Genomic DNA, 19815 nt, shown 5'->3' on the forward strand with positions numbered 1-19815 from the left:
GCTTAAGCGTTACATAATGTACTTGTTTAAGTTTGTAAATTTTGTCATAGTCCTAATTGTATATACAATAAACAACGTATATATGTATATCTAACATGTAGGTTATTCTCAAGCTAGTTTTAGGTATTGAATGTGATCAACAAATAGTAAAACTGACCGTGAGTAATGTTTAGTTTTCGTGATCCATGTTGCAGCCATGTGTTCAAATCATTCTCCACTGCCGGTCAGATAAATCCATCGAAGAGTGTGGTGTCAGCGAACTGGTGGAATGGCGCCCAGATTCCAGCATGCTTGTTGTCACGGTATGTTTGAAGGCGTAAAAAGTTTGGTAGTCCTAGAATTCACAGGTAATTCTACAAGTTCAGGACTAGTATGCATCCCAGTCCCATGACTATTGTTATCAATATTTCTTTGCTTCATTGTCACCCCTTTATTAATACAGGACAAGTGTAAGAATATTGGGGTTTAGGCATTTGCTTATTTTTCACTTCATTTCTTTATAAATTACATCTCAGTGTATCGTAAAGTATTCTAGAATTCTACCTATTCTACTATACAACACAATATTGAAAGTATATTACTATATGTATTGTAAATTTAAATCTCAATCATTCTGTTTTATCTTTCAAAGCTATTTACATATATATTTTTATGTATCATCGTCACTTTAAAATTCCGGGCATCGAAAATATACTAGTAGTATCCTAACACTGTATTGAAGATATTTTATTTAAGGTACGATAATGTATTGTCCTTAAGGGGCCTGTTTAGTCAGGGGTGTACATGTGTTAATGAGGCCGGATGATAAGCGTGATGCTCGCTGGTGCTTCTAGTGTGGTATCGCTAAGCACAAGGCTCTTAACTGGCGCGCAGTTGTCTCGTCATACTTAGGACAACTATGAAATATGACCGTGACCATAACATTATATGGCGAAGAAATGAAGATAAAGATGTAATGGAAGTCCCTTAAGTGCTTTAGGAATCTGTAATGGTTGTTTTATGCCTAAAAATTACTCTGAAAACATGCCTTTTAGCCATTTTTCATTCTGCTTAAAAAAATAAAAATAAAAAAAAAAAGGTTAAAAACTTAAACCAGAAACAAAACTACTTTTCGGCCTCAGCGGATTCGTAAATGCTTTTCGTAAACAGGCCCCACTCAGATTTCCTGAGTAGTTTTCAAATCACATTTTTCCTGAAGCTCCACGCACCGTGTGTGTGTCCAGGAAGGCGGTGCCTTAAGAAAAAAATTTGTGCAGATCAAGCCTGTGAGTTTTCCCCGCCCAAAACTCCCATGTTCCCCGCCTGTCCTGTAAGAGTGTAAGGAAGGTAATGTTAGCGACTTCATCAATATTTCTATCGTATTGTGGTGCATATGAATCGAACAATCATTAACTTGTACTTTATTGAACCAAAACCTATAAATATAATAAAGATATAAGCAGAATTACACCACAACTGAATCACAATACATTCTGAAATAACATTTCGTCACAATGTTTGCTATTTCTTACACGTATCAGTGTACCTTTGTTTCCACTTTTCATTTGCCACCCACCATTTACGGTCATTAGGTAGGTATGTTACACTTTTAATGCTTCCTATTTTTAACCCCCGCCACAAACAGAGAGGTGTTATAAGTTTAACGTGTGTATCTGTCTGTGGCATTGCAGCTCCCAAACAAACAAACCGATTTTTCTCTCTCTCATTGGGGGCTGCACCCCCAAACCTCCACATGAGTTTTATATGTACATTTTATATATACACATGGAGTTATAAAACATAATAGGAAAACATTCATATATTTCATCAATAGGACCGCTTAGTCTGAATCTGTGCATGAGCACTAAATCACCTTCCGTAACAACTTAAACCTAATCATCTGGCTTGTATTCTTTCGAACATGGCTTTAATCTTCATGGAAGGTTAAACATTTGTGTAGAAAATGTTGTGGTACATGTATGCAAATTGTTGGTGATTTAATGGTTGGTGCTTCTATCGTCAAACTTCAAGTAGATGGTCTTAATCTAGCTATTCCCGATACTACGAGAAACCACGACGTTTGAACAAGAACATCAGCGCGCAAAACCAGAGGGTCGGTCCGCATCGAGGCACCACTCTTGCCCATAGAGAGCGAAACTATGAGGGATTGCTGTTTGTTAGCTGGTATTAGCAGCAAGCTGAAACAAGACGATTATCTATGAGACTTTGTTATCCGACGTCTGTAAGGAGACTGCAGAGATTATACACTCAACGGGAGTATATTGTGAACTTTCAATACATGTTTCTATACACTTCAGTGCTCACCATAATAAGTGAGGAGAATATATATATAGAATTTTAGAATTTGTGTCTTTGCTTAATCTTATATGCTTAAATTTGTGTGTTTTTATTTATTGTAGATAGGTTTTAACATTTAAGTCATTTCAACAGTCCGATTTCATAAATATTTAAATTGTAACTACCTATAGCTAGGGGAATAGATTTTTTTTGATACATTCAGTAGTCCAGTGTGTGAAAATTGCTAAGAGCTAATTGGATCATTAATTTGTTTTAATCAAAACATTTAGATTGTGATTATATTTTGATTGCTTTTACTGATACAAAACTTAACTTAAAATTATAACATAGTTATTTTCAAACTAATATGGTTTCATTTTATTATTAGAGATTACTATTAACAATTTTTAGAATCATGTAATATTTTTGATTTTACTCATGTCATGTACCTTCTTTGGTCGTGACTTAGTGATACTTTGGGACTTATACTTGCATGCAAGTGATGTCTGGCGTCCTAAGGGTTTTTACATTTTAAACATATTGGTATTCTAGTAAACCAAAAGAGATTTAATTTGAAGTCTAAAGCTGTGTTTTTTTTAATAGTAGAGTCATTTTTGCCTTTGCCTAGAACCACAAGCTGGATGGAGAGGAGGTATGTATTAACTTTGCAAGTTAAAAAGAGCTTTAGTAAAATAGTGTAACAAAAAATAAAATTTGTGTTGAGTTGTAGTTCTGTGCCAAACACAGTTGCAGATATGTGAAACACGAAGATGTAGCGGTGTAAGGTAAGTCACAGGAGGTATCCTGTGCAGGCGCTTACGAGACATGGCTTCACTGGCATCGGTAAGCGAGGAGCACCTCCTAATTCATTCAGACGTGCTCGAGAGTTAACCGTGGGGGGCAGGCACCTCTGGGGTATGACCGGGTGACGGAGCTGCCTCTAGACCCGTGCACACACGTCAGAGCAGTGGAGCGTGGAGGACTGCAGCGGCCGTGTGTGGTGTGTGGGCAGACGGCCGGCGGCTACCTGCTGCTCTACAAGCTGGGCGTCGTGGCAGAGCAGAGGGGCCTCTACGAGCAGCTAGACTCCCCCCACGCCAACCTGCGGCGCGACAGTGACGAGCTCTTCATCAAGGAGGTCATCCCGCCCCTCTCCCTCACCCTGGTGAGCCCACAGCATCGCCGAGCGCTGCAGGGCACACACCACCTGGTCCAACATTCCAATTACAGTTATCAAAATATGCTGTAAACAGTCAGTCTGTTTACAGTATTTATTTTCTTGTCATAACTATTGTTTTTTTTTAATTAATTAATATTTTTAGTAAATACTTAATGTTTGGAATTATGTTGTAATGGTGAAGAGATCAACCTGGGTAGGAGCCATTTCATTCCACTTAGAGTTTGACGTTGGTAATATTTATTTCTGTTTTTCAAGTAAATATTTCTTTGAGTTGTTATTCCGTTTTAGAACATCAATTCACCAAAGCCACAACTTAAGTTTTTTTTTCTCTTTTTCCAAGGTTTTATTAGTTTCAGGCTGTAGTATTTCTCATAACGCCCTTGTTCCTTGGTTGTCACAAGCTAAGTTAGAGAATGTTCTGTCTTTCGTGTCTCAACAACTCCCTTCTCTCCCTTCTCACGATGCAGCAGTGTCGGAGTGCAGGCTTGCAGGTTGTGTGTCGTGCCGTGCAGGAGAAGACCGTGGGTGTGGAGGGCTGCATCACGAGCCTGGTGTGCATCAGGGACGAGCTGATGCTAGCCACTACTCGCGGCCACGTGTTGCGCTACCGCTGGGACGGCTCCCTCAACCGCGACTACTGTCTGGACCTGCGGCGCGTGCCCTTCTGCACCGACCAGCAGGTGGCCAAGGGTTCGTCTCTACCATTCCCTCTCTGTGTTCACATAGGTGTGAGATTGTGGCCTGTGGAAACTACAAGACTTGCTTTGAGTTGTTCTTATTTTATCTCTCGGATTGAACAAAAGCCATGTTTTAAAGATTTATGTATAACAAATTTTACTTATACTAAGTCATTTTTTATAGTTTAGCATATGAAAGTAAAATGATAACTAGCTATGCATATATGGGTGAATCTCAGATTACGGGAAATAATTGGTCTCTAGTGAATTGCTAAGAGTCCAGGGACAGTTCTACTACTTTTAATCAATTTCCTTACAGCTACAGATGACCTCTAAATGAGTCGTGTGTGTGTTCCAAGATTTATTTCAAAATATAAAAATATAAAAATTAAAAACATTGTAAAATGTCATTAGCATGGCTGTCCCAAAACACAGTATACAAAGCTGTAGGTTGACTTGTGAACCAAATTGCTTAAGTTTGAAACTTATCTACAGATTTTTGAAAAATGTATACTTTATTGACTGATTTCTGAATATAAGTTTTATTTCAGTTTTGAAAATGCTCAGAGTACTTTGGATCAAAGTTGGTCCCTAGTGTTTTGTGTCATTAGCATGGTCAAAGTTTGTAAGCTCCTGGAAGATAAAAAAAGGTTTTGTTGTTATTCTTTTACTGACAAGGATATTTAGTTTCCATTAGGTTGGCAGAACTAACTTGGTTTTGGAGGGAACTACAAGCCTAAGTTGATGTTATCATATATTGTGTGGACTTTTTATGGTGAGTATGAAAATTGATTGTCATTAGCATGGATGTTGTAATTGCTATAAGTAGTAATTATTAAAAAATATTTTTGTTCAGTATGATTGTTATCTATGTTTACTTCTTCATGGCTTAGTGAAAGTTTAATGGGTCTTCAAATATTAATGTGAGGTTAGGTTAAAGTAAAAATTTTCATTAGCATGGACAAATTCATTGTCATTGGCATGGGCATTTCTGAAATTGCTGACCATGCTAATGACACCAGTCCATGCTAATGAAATATTTTTCTTTTACAGTTGGATAGGATACATAATTTCACTAAAACTCGAGTTATAAACATCAAGTTAAATTTTTTGCTTTGAGGTTTTTGTATATGTTTGTGTGTTTGTATATATATGTATATGCTTAAAATTTAGATTTGTTCATTTCAATTTGAAAATCCAAACTAAGTTTTGAATGATACGGAGTACATTTGTTATGTTTATATGGTTACAGATTAACTGGTAGTATGGCTAGAAAGAAAGCTGCAATGAGTACAGCAGAAAGATTGAAGAAAAAAAAAGAATGTGAAAAAAGAAGAAGAGAGAGGCTCAAAAAAGACCCTGAAAAACTCAAAGCTCTCCAAGAAAAGAAACACAAAATATACTTGAAAGCAAAAGTTACCGGCAAGGTGAAACTTGTTGCTGATTTTAATGAAAGACAAAAAAGACAGAAACGAAAAGAATGGAGGCAAGCAACTAAAAAATACAGAAATAAGAAGAAAGAGGAAGAAGAAATGCAGGCGTATTTACAAGAAAATTTACAAAATGTGTGTGATTCAGAAAGAGTCAATCAAGAAGGTAATGAAAACATACCATGCACATCGACATATTCTGAAAGAGAAAGAGTCAGCACACAAAAAAAAAAGGGAAGAAAACAAATTCGACGAAACAAAACAAAATCTTACCGGCAAATTAAAAAATTGGAAGCAGTAAACAGTGCCCTTATGAAAAAGTACCACAAATACAAGAAAAGGTATCAGAGATTGCTGAAAGGGAAAGAAAAGACTCCAACATTGACTCCAAATACAAAAGTGAAGAAAAATCTCCGCGGAAGAAAAGTGCCTGATGATGTTCGCCGTAAACTGGTGTTTGCAGAAGTAATTACAAAGGAACTGGAAAGCAAATTTGATAGCATTAAAAAAAGTGAAAGAGAGAAACAAATTTTTACAAAGGTGATCTCTGGAAGAATTTTAAAAAAGTATAGAATGCTGACTCACACTAAGCATTTTCTCCCCTTAAAACTGCATCTTGCAAACAAAAGGCGTTCACATGAATTAATTTATGAAAGGCAAAAGAAAGCAAGTATTGAATTTATGAAGAGGAAGGTAAGTGATTTTTTAGAACATGAGGGTAATTCTACTTTATGCCCAGGTAAAAAAGATGTGGTTTCAAGAAATGGGAAGCAACAGCAGAAACGCTATTTGAACAACACATTAAAAAATCTGCATGCAAAGTTTCTACAGGCAGAGAACTTCAGGATCAGCTATAGTTCATTCTGTAGATACAAGCCTTCTTGGATTGTTCCCAGGAAAGTACATGAAAGAGATACGTGCCTCTGTGCTAAGCACGAAAACATGAAGCTTCTTGTTCAAAAACTACATTTCTTAGAAATTATTAAGGAAAGAAATATTGATGATTTTTTAAAAGCTCTTACATGTGAGAAAACTAGTGAAGAATGTCTAGCCAGAAGGTGCCCGCTTTGTACAAACAAGCATATCACATTCACAGAGAAGGAATTTGACTTTGACGAACAAACCAATGTAAAACAATGGTGTCACAAAAAGGAAAAAGTACTAAGCAACAAAACAAAACAAATGATTACCATTCAGAAAACTACTAAAGAAGAAATTTCCTGCACAGTCGGTGAATTAATTCAAATGCTAGAAAACAGAATAGTACCTTTTATGGAGCACATTTTGAATATCAAACACCAGCTCGAAGTTATGCGAAATCTAAAAACTCATTTAGATGATTCACAACTTGTAATGCACGTTGACTTCTCAGAAAACTATGCATGCAAATATGCTTCAGAAACCCAATCTGTTCACTTTGGTGCTTCGAAGGAACAAATAACATTACATACAGGTGTTATGTATACTGCTGGTGGTATCAAGGAATCATTTTGCACTCTATCCAAGTCATTGAGACACGACCCATATGCCATTGCAGCTCATCTTACACCCATTCTTGATAAGTACTTGAAACAATTTCCAACTGTTTCCAGAATTCATTTCCTTTCAGACAGTCCAAGCACTCAATATAGAAATAAGACCATGTATGCTCTGATAAGCTACTACATCCCCAAAACATTTCTGCAAATAGACTCTATTACTTGGAACTATTCCGAGGCAGGGCATGGGAAGGGAGCACCCGATGGTGTTGGCGCTGTTTTGAAACGAACTGCTGACCGTAATGTAGCAGAAGGAATTGATATCAGTGACATTGACACCCTGGTTGCGAGTTTAGGAGAACATATTTCTGGAGTACATGTTCAGGTAGTGCTAGAAGAAAGTATCAAAGACGTTGAATTAGTAATGGAAGATGTTGAGATAATGTCCTTCCCTGGGTCCATGAAAGTTCACCAATTGAAGTGGAGCAGAAACTCTTGTAAAGTTCATTTCCGGAAACTTAGCTGTTTCATCTGTCATACTGACATTTGTTCACATTATCATATGGGAGTTCTTACTACAAGCACAATGACAAAAGGTGAGACACATTTTTTTACTCTCTATCTCATTTGTCACCTTATTGCCTCAACTGTTAATCCTCATACAAGCATACATCTAACATCTATGAATAGTACTAATTTAGTTTTGTTTTAACTTTATAGATCCTGTACACCTCACAGATTTTAAAATTGGAGATTGGGTACTGGTTACTTATGATGGAAAACAGTATCCAGGTGAAATAATCGGTATTCTTCAGCATGCAATAGAAGTGACTGTGATGTACCCAACAATTGGAAGGAAGTACAGATGGCCTGTGCATAAGGACCAGCACACATATGGACTGAGTGACATTGTGAAGAAGATAGACAGTCCAACACCATCTGGCTCAAGAGCTGCTTTCTTTGTTTTTAAAGATCTCATGAGCCAAATGACATTGTGTGTGATGTTTAACCTTACCATATTGGTGCACTTAAATTTTTACTTGTTTTCAAATAACTATGGCAAAGTGAACTAGGCCTATAATTTTAATGTTTAAATATGCATGTTAGTTTTTTAAGATAAGAAGTAGACTTTGTAATTTTTTTTATATTTCAATACCAAATTATACAGTTCTATTATTAAAAACACTGTTTTCCTTCTAAATAAGCCTAATTGTTATTTAATATTAAAAGAATAAATTAACAGGTTCCTTTTTTAATTTCATTTATCTATGTATTTTATCTGGACAGAATTGCCTACTGACTATCTACACTTTTTGTATGCTTAATCATTTGCATGGTGTCATATGTCATTAGCATGGATGCTTTTGTCATTAGCATGGTTGCCTGAATTTTGAAGTTTTAAAAAAAGTTGAAATTTTACATTTTCAGCTCTGCTGACAGGATACATCTCTTCATCTACCTTTGAGTAGTAGCTCATAATTTTTTTTTAATTTTTAAAACTCATTGTGAAAATAAAAAAACAGCACAGTAAAATGGCCTGTAATCTGAGATTCACCCATATGCATGACCATTAAGCACCATAAGTCACAAGTAACAAAAATCATTGGCGATGCGTGAAAATGTGTTGCTAGAATGTTTTCACCGCTGATGCAAAAAATAGACTGTGTGGTTATGGCACAGTAATATTTCTACTGTTAAAGTTATTGGTTGCTGAAGGGCTAGGTGTTGGACGGTGTCGATGCTGGGTTGGGTTGCCTACACATAGCATCAACATAGCTGTTCACCGACGCAATGAAACGGCGTATCTGTTTCCCTCTCCATAAGGGGCCAAGTCATTTCCTGTCAGACTCTGCCCCTTAAGGGGTACATGCTGGTTCGCAAGGGTTAGGGAGTGCGTGTAGTAAATTCTGCAAAGCCAAAGCTTTGAATGAATGTTAAAGTTGTGGATAACATGATATCTCAGAAGTGCAGATGTAAATATGTTCTGTAATAAAAGCCAACTAGAATAGGCACCATGCATGGGTGTGAAAATCGTACCGGTGACACTGCGTAGTGTTTTACTTCCTAACTACTTGCAGGACCTTCGCGATTCACCTCTCTCCGGGACACGGAGTATTTCTGTAATTACGTGTGATATAGAAATTACTTGCAGTTCCCTACTCGTTAAATATATCATCATTAGTAAGATTGAAAGGAAAAAAAAAAAATATGTGCCTTAGTGGTCATTTGAATAATGTCAAGAAAGTAAAGAGAAGTGACTGTAATGTATCAAAAGCAGAAGTTATTCGGCTAATGTCTGTTACACTTCCACCCTACCAAGTATCTTTGAGTAATTATCTTCCTGCATTTATATTTTATGTTTTTTTTTTTTTAAATTTTATCCTGAATTAATACATTATTTTGTTTTTGTAAATTGACAGCAGAAGAAATATTATAAGTAGATAATGTCTTAGCCTGGCAGCACTCTGAAACTGCCGTAAACATGTTGCTGCAGTTCTTTACTGTGTTAACAATTAACATTTTTCAAAAAACGACATCCTACAAACATGGGGAAACCATGTTCGACTAGGGCTGTAAAGTAAAATTATTCTTAGAGGATGTGAATAAGTTACATAAATATTTCCTAAGACAGATCTAAAATATCCTGTATCTGCCTCTTAGATTCCTTTGCTGATATTCCATGTCCTTTTATGTCAAATATTGCAATCGTAAAACAGTATTGGAGTGTAACGTGACTGTAAACACATAATTATTTTTTAGTATAGTGGAACGTTCAGTACTGCTAGACAAGTGTAGAAATGTAATTACAAAAATTTTACGAAATTATAGTAACTGTTTAAGAACTTAGCTTTCAGACTATTGAATGAGGAGGAACAGACATATTACAAAAACTCTGCATGTGTTAGTAATGCGAAGTCACTTAATATTTCTGTAACAACATGCGTCCAGGTAGATTGTCCAGAATGATTCCATGAATAGGGCTGAAAGATTATTAGAAATTATTTGTCTTATTTAATGCAGGAATAAGTGTATAATAGAATCAGTAAAAAATGTTAGTTTTAAAAATTTATTTCTACACTGAAGTGTGCTGGGTTCAACTGGAGTCTAGAACCAACCCAACAACATCCAATGTGCACTGTAATTGGGGAGCAAGCGCAGCAAACAAAATAATAAAAACAATTAAGAATATATCCTTTGTTATTCTACAGAGAGCAGAGATATGTAGATGTTCTGATTAAATTCCAATGACCAGAGTATATGAGTCCTAAGCCTCTTGTGTCTCAGCATAATTAAAGCCAGTGTGAACAACACAAAATCGGTATCCACAATTTAATTTAATTTTACACATTGTTATCTATGATTTCTCTTAGATTATAAAGACAATATTCGCAAGTTCAGGTATAAGAAATACATTTTCACACACCCTTAAACGGGATATTAGCACCATATGAATAGTTATATGCCAACCAAATGCAACAGAATAAATAGATATAAATACTACGACAGTCTGGTGTACCAAATTTTAACATCTAATTTTGACAATTATGCCTTTTAGGAATTACGTTACTAATCACAAAATTTCACAAAAAATTCATGAAAGCGTGCTTTAAGAAGATACATTTAGAAACATTTATATATGTAAGAGTGCTTACAAAGGAGAATAAATATACAATCAGTATTTGTAATACTCGCAGCAAAGTTAGGGACTCTAGTATGAGCCTAACCAAAGGTCGCAACCAAGTTAAAAGGGGTGAAGAAAGGGAAGGGGAGACTACCCTTTGTTGTTGTAGCCTGCAATTTTCAAAGATTTATGAACGATCCACATGGCACTTAAAGTGAAGTTAAAAAACGTGTGTGTGTTGGTCACCGGCAGTATACCATGGCACTTACCGGAAGTATATTGTACTTGTAACGGGGAAAGAATTAATTATCTGTCATGCATTCCATGGTACTGGTACTGGGAATATATGTACATTTCTCGGTGCTGGTTAATTTGCTGAGAACCGGTGGAACTGAGAATTGAAAATGAGAATGACCCATCACTAACTTGAACCAATCCCTTAACTTCTTTTTTCACAATCAGAGGTTTACATATTTTGTCCGAACACCACATTCTCCTAACAACCACAGGTATTTTTCAACCATCTGTGTTTCATTTTGAAACGAGCGGAGCCAGTAGTCATAGCCGATACGCGGAATGCCCGGCGGTAGTCGAGGCTTCAGGGAGTGTGGTGTGTTTTGCAGCCATCCCGATCGTGGAAGCCAACACGTTCGTTACGGACATAGAGTATTCTCCCCTGGTGGGGGGATTTGCCATCGTCCTCAACGACGGACGAGCTGCCTTCCTCACGGCCACCTCGCTGAGGTTCGACCCCAACGTAAGTCTCGACTCTCGGCTAGCTCGCTTGCCGGTTCCTGTCTGGTCCGCAGGCTTCTTCACGTCTTCATGCATTTGTAGCATTTCCTACAAAAAAATGGCTCTATGTCTTTATTTCTGTGTGTATCTTAAAAATAAATGTAAATATATAAAAGGTGATAAAAGTTACACAACAAAATGTATTGAAATACCATGACTGATGTACTTTTCCAGTTAAAAGTTATTTTAGTGATTAAATTTTAAGCATTAATTTTAAAAGATAATCATTACATGTATAATGATTGATGATTGTAGGTTTGAGTAGTCAGAGCTAGTACAATCAAACTATGGTGCGACATCGCCCAGATGAAGCTGGACAAAAACCCAGATATCGTTAACCACTCAGAGAACACGCTTCTTATATTAACAAAACACAAGTGGGCTCTTAAAGCCATCCCATACGCCTCTATCTCAAAATTTAAACTTGTCCTGTGATTACGTAATTCAAAAACACGTGATTGAAGTAAGTCACATCAATCAAGCAATTTAAAAGCCAATTGTTAAAAATAGCATTAAATGACTGTCAATTGACTGTGTAGCTAAGCAATCAAATTAAATCTTCATTTCAAAAATAATTTGACTAGCAATTGAATATATTGTTCAGTTATTACAGTACCGTATATACTCGTGTATAGCGCGCCCTTTTTCCCCCTCAAGTAAAGGAAAAAAATAAGGATGCGCGCTATACACGGAAAAAAAAAAGTGATGGGGTGAGGCTGGGAGGAGGAGTGGAAGTCGTTAACTGCCGGGTGACGGGTGACGTTTCTGGCCAGCCCCCCACACATACACACAAGCAACAAGGCCACTCTTTCACACACACACGCACACACACCCCCCCGCACGCACGCACGCAACCTGGTCTCTCGCACACACACACACACACACACACACACGTGCGCGCAAGCTCGCACGTCTCTTGTTTATTTTTAGACCTCCCCCTCTACAGAAAGCCAGCGCAGCTACAAAAATAAAAGAGAGAGAGAGAGAGAATGTTGTCGCCATTCCCCCTCCCACTTCCTTCGCTTCCTTGTCGCAGCTGCTACCGGTGAGTCAACTAGTCCTCCGCGTCCCGTTTCTGCCTGTCTCCTTCCCTCCCGCCCACGTACCAGTTGTGACGATACAGCGCTTCATTATCTTCCGTCTACACAGCAGAGTTTAAGTATTTTCCTGACGCATCACCACACATCAATTTAAATTATCATTTCTTTCATACGTAATTACTTAACAGGTACCACAAAATGTTAGTAAAATTTATTTACGGGAAAAAAGGTTTTTTTCTTTGGAATTTGTTGCAAAAATCGTGGTGCGCGCTATACACGAGGGCGCGCTATACACGAGTAAATACGGTATATCAATAGAGGTAGGCCTCGAAGATAAACTATGGAAATTTAGACATTACGCATTACAAGATATTAAACAAGACCAATGCAGCAAGAGTTGAAGTGTTCTGGATGCGGGGAGCGTCCTAACACGGGATAAGAGTGGGCTGGTGGCTCACTGCGAGACTCCGAGTGAGACTGAAAGAGACTGGGCTAGTGGATGACTGCGAGGTTAAATAAATGTAGTACCCCGAGCGGTGACTAAGAGAAACTGGGCTGGTGGTTGATTGTGGGGTTAGAAACTGTCCTACCTGGGGCAGTGACTAAGCGTGACTGGGGTAGTGACTGTTGGCGTTGTTAGATAGCATCCACCCAGGGTGATGTTTGCAAGAGACTGAACTGGTGGCTGATGGCGGAGCTAGGAATTGTCCTACCCTGAGCGGTGACGTGAGTGAGAATGTGCGGGTGAAAGAATCCTACTCGGAGCGTGGACCAAGGGAGACCTGGCTGGTGGGTGATGGAGGGTTTATAAAGCATCTACCGAGGGAGATGACGAATATAGACTGGGCTTGTGACTGAACTTAAGGTTAAGGAAGCTCTCTTTCCCAACCAGTGACTAAGAGAGTATGTTTCCGGCTGACTGCCTGGTGAAATGTTTCCTTCATGGGGCAATAACTCCTTGGTTAGTAGCTGAATGCTTGGTTAAGTAACATTTGTACCTGTGCAATAACTAAAGTAGAATGGGTTAGTGGTTATCTGCGGGGTTAAGGAATCTTTCTACCAGCTGCGATGACTAAAGGAGCCTGGTTGAAGGGTTAGGGGAGCATTCATCCCCTTGCGGTTTGGGGTTAGAGTGACTGGGCCGGTGGTTGATTTTAGTGTTATGGGAGCTTTCAACCCCTTGCGATGGCTAAGATTGACTGGCTCAGGAACCGACTGCAGGGTTAGGGGAGCGTTCAACCCCGTGCGACAGCTAAGATTGACTGGGCCGGTGGCTGATTTTAGGGTTAGGTGAGATTTGAAGCCTGTGTGATAGTTAAGATTGACTGGGCAGGTGGGTAACCATTGGGTGTGTAGAAGTCGTTCCCAGGACTACGGCTAATAAAGATTGGGCCGGTGGCAGACCACAGGTTGCGGGAAGCGACAGCTAGGAGAGACTGGCCTGGACCGTGATGGTCGCAGAAAGGAGTCCGTCCATCTAATTTAAAGACTGTTAATTTTTCAAATTTTTACCAGCGGCAATAAAATGTTTATCCGATTTATACTTTTTTAAGTTAGAAAAATTACTATAGAGCATAATAATTCTTAATAATTCTTACAAAACAGATTTCCTTATTCAAATTAGGCTGGCTCCGGAAATTTTCAGGTTGTCTCGGAAGTGTTGAGGTCAGCTAAATATTTTTATAAATGTAACTTAAGAAAAAACTGTAGGGGCAAAAAATTCAAAAGGTTTACCAATATTATTATGGCAGATTAAGGGTGCGTGTCACTGACTCTACACACACACACACACACACACACACACACACACACACACACGCGCATGCTGCTGACGGGATTTTTGAAATGTGCCGTCAATTAGATGTGTTTGCCTGTCACCTCGAGCTCGTAGGAGGGGCTTTCATCTGTGTGACATCAAGTTAATGCTTCAATTAAAATTGAAATGGAATTTAATACTTAATGCAACACCGAAATGTGAGTTTTTATATATATAGAAAATTTAAAACTAAATAGTAAAAAATAAGTTTAAAATAATTAATAATTATAAATATTTTATCATTTAATAATTGTGCTAACATTAAAAATCTATATTTCTACATACTATTTATTTTGGAGCTGTTGATTTTGGGACTGTCATTGTTGGCTTCTAACATGGCCTGAACATGCAGACACAAGGAATAAAGTTTTTGTTTATTACAGTGTGAACCTTATTTTAATATTTCATTACAAAATGTAGTGAATTTTTTTGTTGTTGCTAGAAATTGTTTTTGGAACCTAAATAAAAGTCAAATGTTAAAGAAACTTAATTTGTTTAATAGCTAAAAATACAAATTTAATTTATTTTAGATTAGTTTTTTCTCTATAGGACTAACCTTACAATCACTACCAATGCACTACGTACTATGTTTAGCCTAACAAAAATACAGGTTTTGTTAGATCTTTTATGCATTGATTTTTGAGATATTAAGTTTGTGTTTATGCACTTTATTAAAAAAATGGGGAAACAATTATTTAACTGGAAATAAAAACTCTACATTAGCCTGCACACCAGCTTGCTTGTTTGATGTCGAGGGAGAACATGGCATGTGTTGTTCTTGTTGCATGTGTGCAAGTTCTGTAGCAGGTTCCTTGTTTCGAACACAGTGGACCGAGACGCCTACAGATGACGGCACGGTAAGGCTCTCTCGTGTGGCCTCGAAGTCCTGCCAGTAAACCCCAACACTTTCCATGTGCTTTATGCCATGTCCCCATCTTGTTCAGACGTGCGAACCCGAACTGTGCCCGTGCGTCATCGAGGCAAGGTCCCAGCTGCCGGCCGACCCAGTGTTGTAGACGTGTAGCTGCCGTCTGCTCTTCGCTAGTGTCGTTCCCAGGTCTATGACAACTGTGTGTTTGTACTAAGTGATGTGGCTACGGTTGTTGGCTGTCCAGCTAGTTGAACGTAATCCCTGCGCTGCTTAGGTACGGAGTGTAGAGGAGGTGCAGCAGGAGTGGCCCGCCTAGCGTCTACTGTGCATACAGACATGAGGTACAATGGCTTCACCAGTTAGTATCAAGGTTTCATGCCAAGATGAAATAACACTTTTGAAGTGATACTTCTTTGCTGAGGAGGCTACAATTTTCTAGCTTCAAGAAAATGACGATTGCATGAGGGTAATAGTTAGGTACGCGGTGGGGGAACTGAGAGCAGAGATGGCAGGGAAGAGGTAGAAATGACTAAGCATTTTGGCACACTTGCATACTTGCATATCGTCTCACTTGCTTAATGACACTCTTGCATACTTGCATACTTGCATACTTACATTCTTGCATACTTGCATACTTGCATACTTTATCTCTTACATATTTACACACTTGCATACTTGTACACTTGCATACTTACTTACTTGCACACTTGCATACTTACACACTTGCATATTTTACACTTGAACATTTGCATACTTTCATACTTGTGCAATATCATAATTTAGCACCACTTACAAACTGGCATGTATATTTTTTGATCTGCGACCTCAGCTAAACAGAATTATGTTTCCTATACCTAATAATATAACAAGCAAGAAGTTTAACTTATATTGCGCGTGGACTCTACGCACACATTTATTTATGTAAACATAAGCATAGTGACACAACTCAATACATACATTAAAACTGATTTCTTTTTATAACTCATTATTTTGTCCTATATTGGTGTTCAATCATCAGAAAATATCTACTAACACTTAACTTGAATAAAAAAAATTGGTTGTCTGTAAAGTCGGTTTACGGACGATAGTTTAACGTGACGTCATAACAAAACATTGATGAAATGATTACATACTTTTATGAATTAAATTGAATCATTTTTATTCTAATAATAAAAGAATAAATACTTGAAATTATACTAGTAATCAGATTTTTAAAATGCAAGAATAATTAACCTTTATTGCCGAAATTGTTGTTGTAATAAGCAATGAAAACCACATTAACTTTTCACTTCACTTTATAAAGAGTCGACGAAACAGTTCACGTGTAGATGACGTGTAATTAATTTTAAAAACTGGCATTTAGCTATAAAGTTTAAATATAATTATGAACAAGTTTTATATAAATAAACTGTAATCAAATATCTATCATCAATTATATGAATCACCTTAATTTTTTAGTCAATTGTAAGATAACCTATTATTACTGCACTTGCCGACAGATGCTACTTTTTTTAATAATAAAAGAATAAATACTTAAATTATACTAGTAATCAGATTTTTAAAATGCAAGAATAATTAACCATTATTGCCGAAATTGTTGTTGTAATAAGCAATGAAAACCACATTAACTTTTCACTTCACTTTATAAACAGTCGATGAAACAGTTCACGTGTCGTGGATAGATAGTGCGATTCGTTCGGTTCGCGTCCGTCTCCGTAGAGGGCAGCACTGTAGGGAAATAATATTATTTCGTTTTTATAATACAATTTTATAACAAATACTTATCCCAAATACACCAAACTTATATATAATGTGTTACAATAATTTTTAAAACATTATGCAAAAGATCTCAGGTGTAATTTGAATTATTATGTGTAACTGTAAAACACCATTGTTCGTTAAAAACGTATTTGAATATTCAACCTTAGTTTTAAATAACCGTACCGATTGTGCTGAAAATCGGTGGACGATCATTAAATTACATAATACTAATAATTCAAATGACGAAAATCTGATTGAAAAGTCAAATCGATGGTTGTTCCAATCGAGTGGAAGAGAGATGCCACGCATGCGTACAATGAGCATAACAGGACACATCCGTAGTGGAACATCCGTAGTGGGACAATGTGCATTACGGGACACTTTTTCGTGCGTGCAGCCGGTGTTCATCGATTTATTAGACATTGTCGCGTCAAAAAAGTTTTCAAACTTGGAAAATACCTTTATATTTCCTACTTAGGCTTGATTTGACTATTGCCTTGAACCAGTATTTTTCCGACACATTGACGTTCTGTAGTACCAGCTTCTCAGTAATGAAATCTGGATAGTAAATCTGCTGCTTATCCGTACTCCAACTAAAAAGGTTTGTGTAGCTTTTTATTAGTATTGAAGTTATTTAAAACAATGATCTGTGTTTGCTCACTCTCGAATAGTAATGTGCAACTGATCTCCGTGATGGACTGAGAGAGCTCTGCACCTGGCAGACAGATGAGAGGGAGCTATGCAACAATGACATAAGTACCATCACATGTGTCATACTGATTGTAACATGTCAGACCACTGACTGGCTCAAATTGTTCTGACTGTTACAAGCATGCAGACACTAGAATGAAGTGGCAGGGCACTGTAAATATTGTTTGATTTTATTAAAGATGATCTGTTAAATGCAATAAAGCCTCTCGAGATAATTTACTGGTTTTATCTGATGTTTATTCTTCCTTACGGAAACTTAACACAGCACAATGGCGGCTATCTTCCAAACCAAATAATTTACACAACGAAAACTCTAGCAAAAAGGGGATTGTCTGTAAAGTTGGTTTACGGACGATAACAACTATTATACAAACTATTATACAAACGTCATAAGAAAACTTTGATGAAAAATTGCATACTTTTTAATTTTCGAATATTATTTACAATTTTTGCAAATTTAATTTAAATAATTTGTTTAAATATAATCACAATTAGTTATAGAAATAAACTGAAATCAAACAATGTAAATAAATTGTTAATTTGAAATGACGAAATTGGACAAATAAATCAAATGTTTAAATTGCTGCTTTTAAAAAGCCCGCCTTAACCTGTTTGATATTATAGAATATTTTCTCGCACGATTGTTGGCCGGCTCAGGCGGAACGTGACAATAAGTCATGCTTTTTCGTGCGTGCAGCCGGCGTTCATCGATTTATGAGACGTTATCACATCAAAAAACATCTTCACTGGCTCCAACCAAACAGCCAGTTGCTCTGAAAGAAGCTTGGTTGATGGCACGATGCTGCCTCTGGCCGTGACTCAGGACGACTGGCTGAGAGGGTCCGCTCGGGCCTGCTCTGCTGTGTGCGGTAAAATATGTTCATTTGCATGCCTTAACCATAAGCCATAAGCAGATCATGATTCCTCGTGACGTCCACCCACCCACAACCTTTTCCACAAGGCACATCACAAGTCCTGTTCCCATGCTATTGTTATTATAATTATGATGCCAATGCAATTTACAGACATACTGCATCAGCATACTTCCAGACAAAGAACACTGTCAAATTGTAACCATAAGCACGTTACCATGGTTACTTATTTGAATTAAGCTGAAATAAATGCAAGTAGTTCATACCCCATGCATGCGAAAGATTGGAAATTTGCTTGTGGCATTTAAAGAACTATCAAATTTTAGACATAATCTTTTCTTTGTTACAAGACCTGATTGACAACGCTGTAAAATACAATCAACTAATGCCACAAGTACCATGAAATACAATTAATTATTGAAATGATTACGGTTCATACGTACGCCATGTACAAACTCTGACGACTAGTTGGCCACACATGGTTCTTAAACTGACGTATCTACAATCAAGTTTAACATTGAAATTGTCGTTACAAGATGTCTCACGAAGTGCAACAAAAAGAGTAGCTACCAGTTTTGCATAGCTGAACACAAGTTCAAGGTCAAGACTAAAGTATGATCAGCCGTGTGCATCGTACATCGGACATAATTCACTACAATCCCAAACCTAGCTAAATTGCACAAATAAATTTTGACATCAAATGGCTGTTGACAAGCATGTCGATGCAATGACTAACATCAAATCCTCTAATCAATTGTCTTAGTACTTAAACATTACAGGATTGCGAATGCTAAACCCAACATTACCAACATCGAGACACAAAGGACTAGCATACAGGCCATATTATCATCAAGCACACCAGTACTCTATGGTGAACCCCGGACTGACATGAACACAGCGTAGTAACAACATAAACTAAAAGACTTCTGAACCATCATAAGCAAGCAATTACAATTCAAACACTAAAGGATTAAGGCGAATAGAGCTTATCATCCCACTCAAAAAGGTTACAAGAGAAAATAATCAACCTCACTTTAAGCTTAGCTTCCTAATACCTGTCGCTTCAAGAGCTTGATGATGAAGAAGCAATGTATCGTACTGCCCTCAAAACCAAATGTATGATATCACTCGTACGCATGCGTGCAGGGTAAAGAACCACATCAGGAGGGGCAGGGAGGGGGAAATAACGCTGAACGGAAGTGGAAGCACTTCAGAAATAATGAAGCCTCTCCTGGCTCCCGGCTCAAATTATGCTTATAAAATACATGAATATACATACATTTGA

The 19815-nt window shown here is 37.4% G+C and overlaps 2 protein-coding genes across 2 annotated transcripts in view; both read left to right on the forward strand.

Moving 5' to 3' along the window:
- The window catches only part of LOC134540113 (guanine nucleotide exchange factor subunit Rich), a 98771-nt gene that overhangs the window by 371 nt on the left and 78585 nt on the right, over positions 1–19815 (forward strand). Inside the window, exons 2-5 of the mRNA XM_063382614.1 lie at positions 195–302; positions 3290–3442; positions 3970–4147; positions 11288–11421. Coding sequence (XP_063238684.1) covers positions 195–302; positions 3290–3442; positions 3970–4147; positions 11288–11421 — 573 coding nt within the window. The remainder of the gene's footprint in view (positions 1–194; positions 303–3289; positions 3443–3969; positions 4148–11287; positions 11422–19815) is intronic.
- LOC134540110 (uncharacterized) lies at positions 4320–8159 on the forward strand. Its single transcript, XM_063382605.1, has 2 exons — positions 4320–7638; positions 7763–8159. Exons 1-2 carry the CDS (start codon positions 5400–5402, stop codon positions 8113–8115), a joined length of 2592 nt encoding a protein of 863 aa, XP_063238675.1. The 5' UTR covers positions 4320–5399; the 3' UTR covers positions 8116–8159.

This window comes from Bacillus rossius, chromosome 16 (genome assembly GCF_032445375.1).
Source record: "Bacillus rossius redtenbacheri isolate Brsri chromosome 16, Brsri_v3, whole genome shotgun sequence".
NCBI classification, from domain to species: domain Eukaryota; kingdom Metazoa; phylum Arthropoda; class Insecta; order Phasmatodea; family Bacillidae; genus Bacillus; species Bacillus rossius.

What these genes read in the sequence shown, in the direction of transcription:
- LOC134540110 (XM_063382605.1), top strand. Translation starts at nt 5,400, where the DNA reads ATGGCTAGAAAGAAAGCTGCAATGAGTACAGCAGAAAGATTGAAGAAA. An exon ending in TACAAGCACAATGACAAAAG is followed by an intron (nt 7,639 to 7,762) that starts GTGAGACACATT and finishes TTAACTTTATAG; the next exon opens with ATCCTGTACACCTCACAGAT.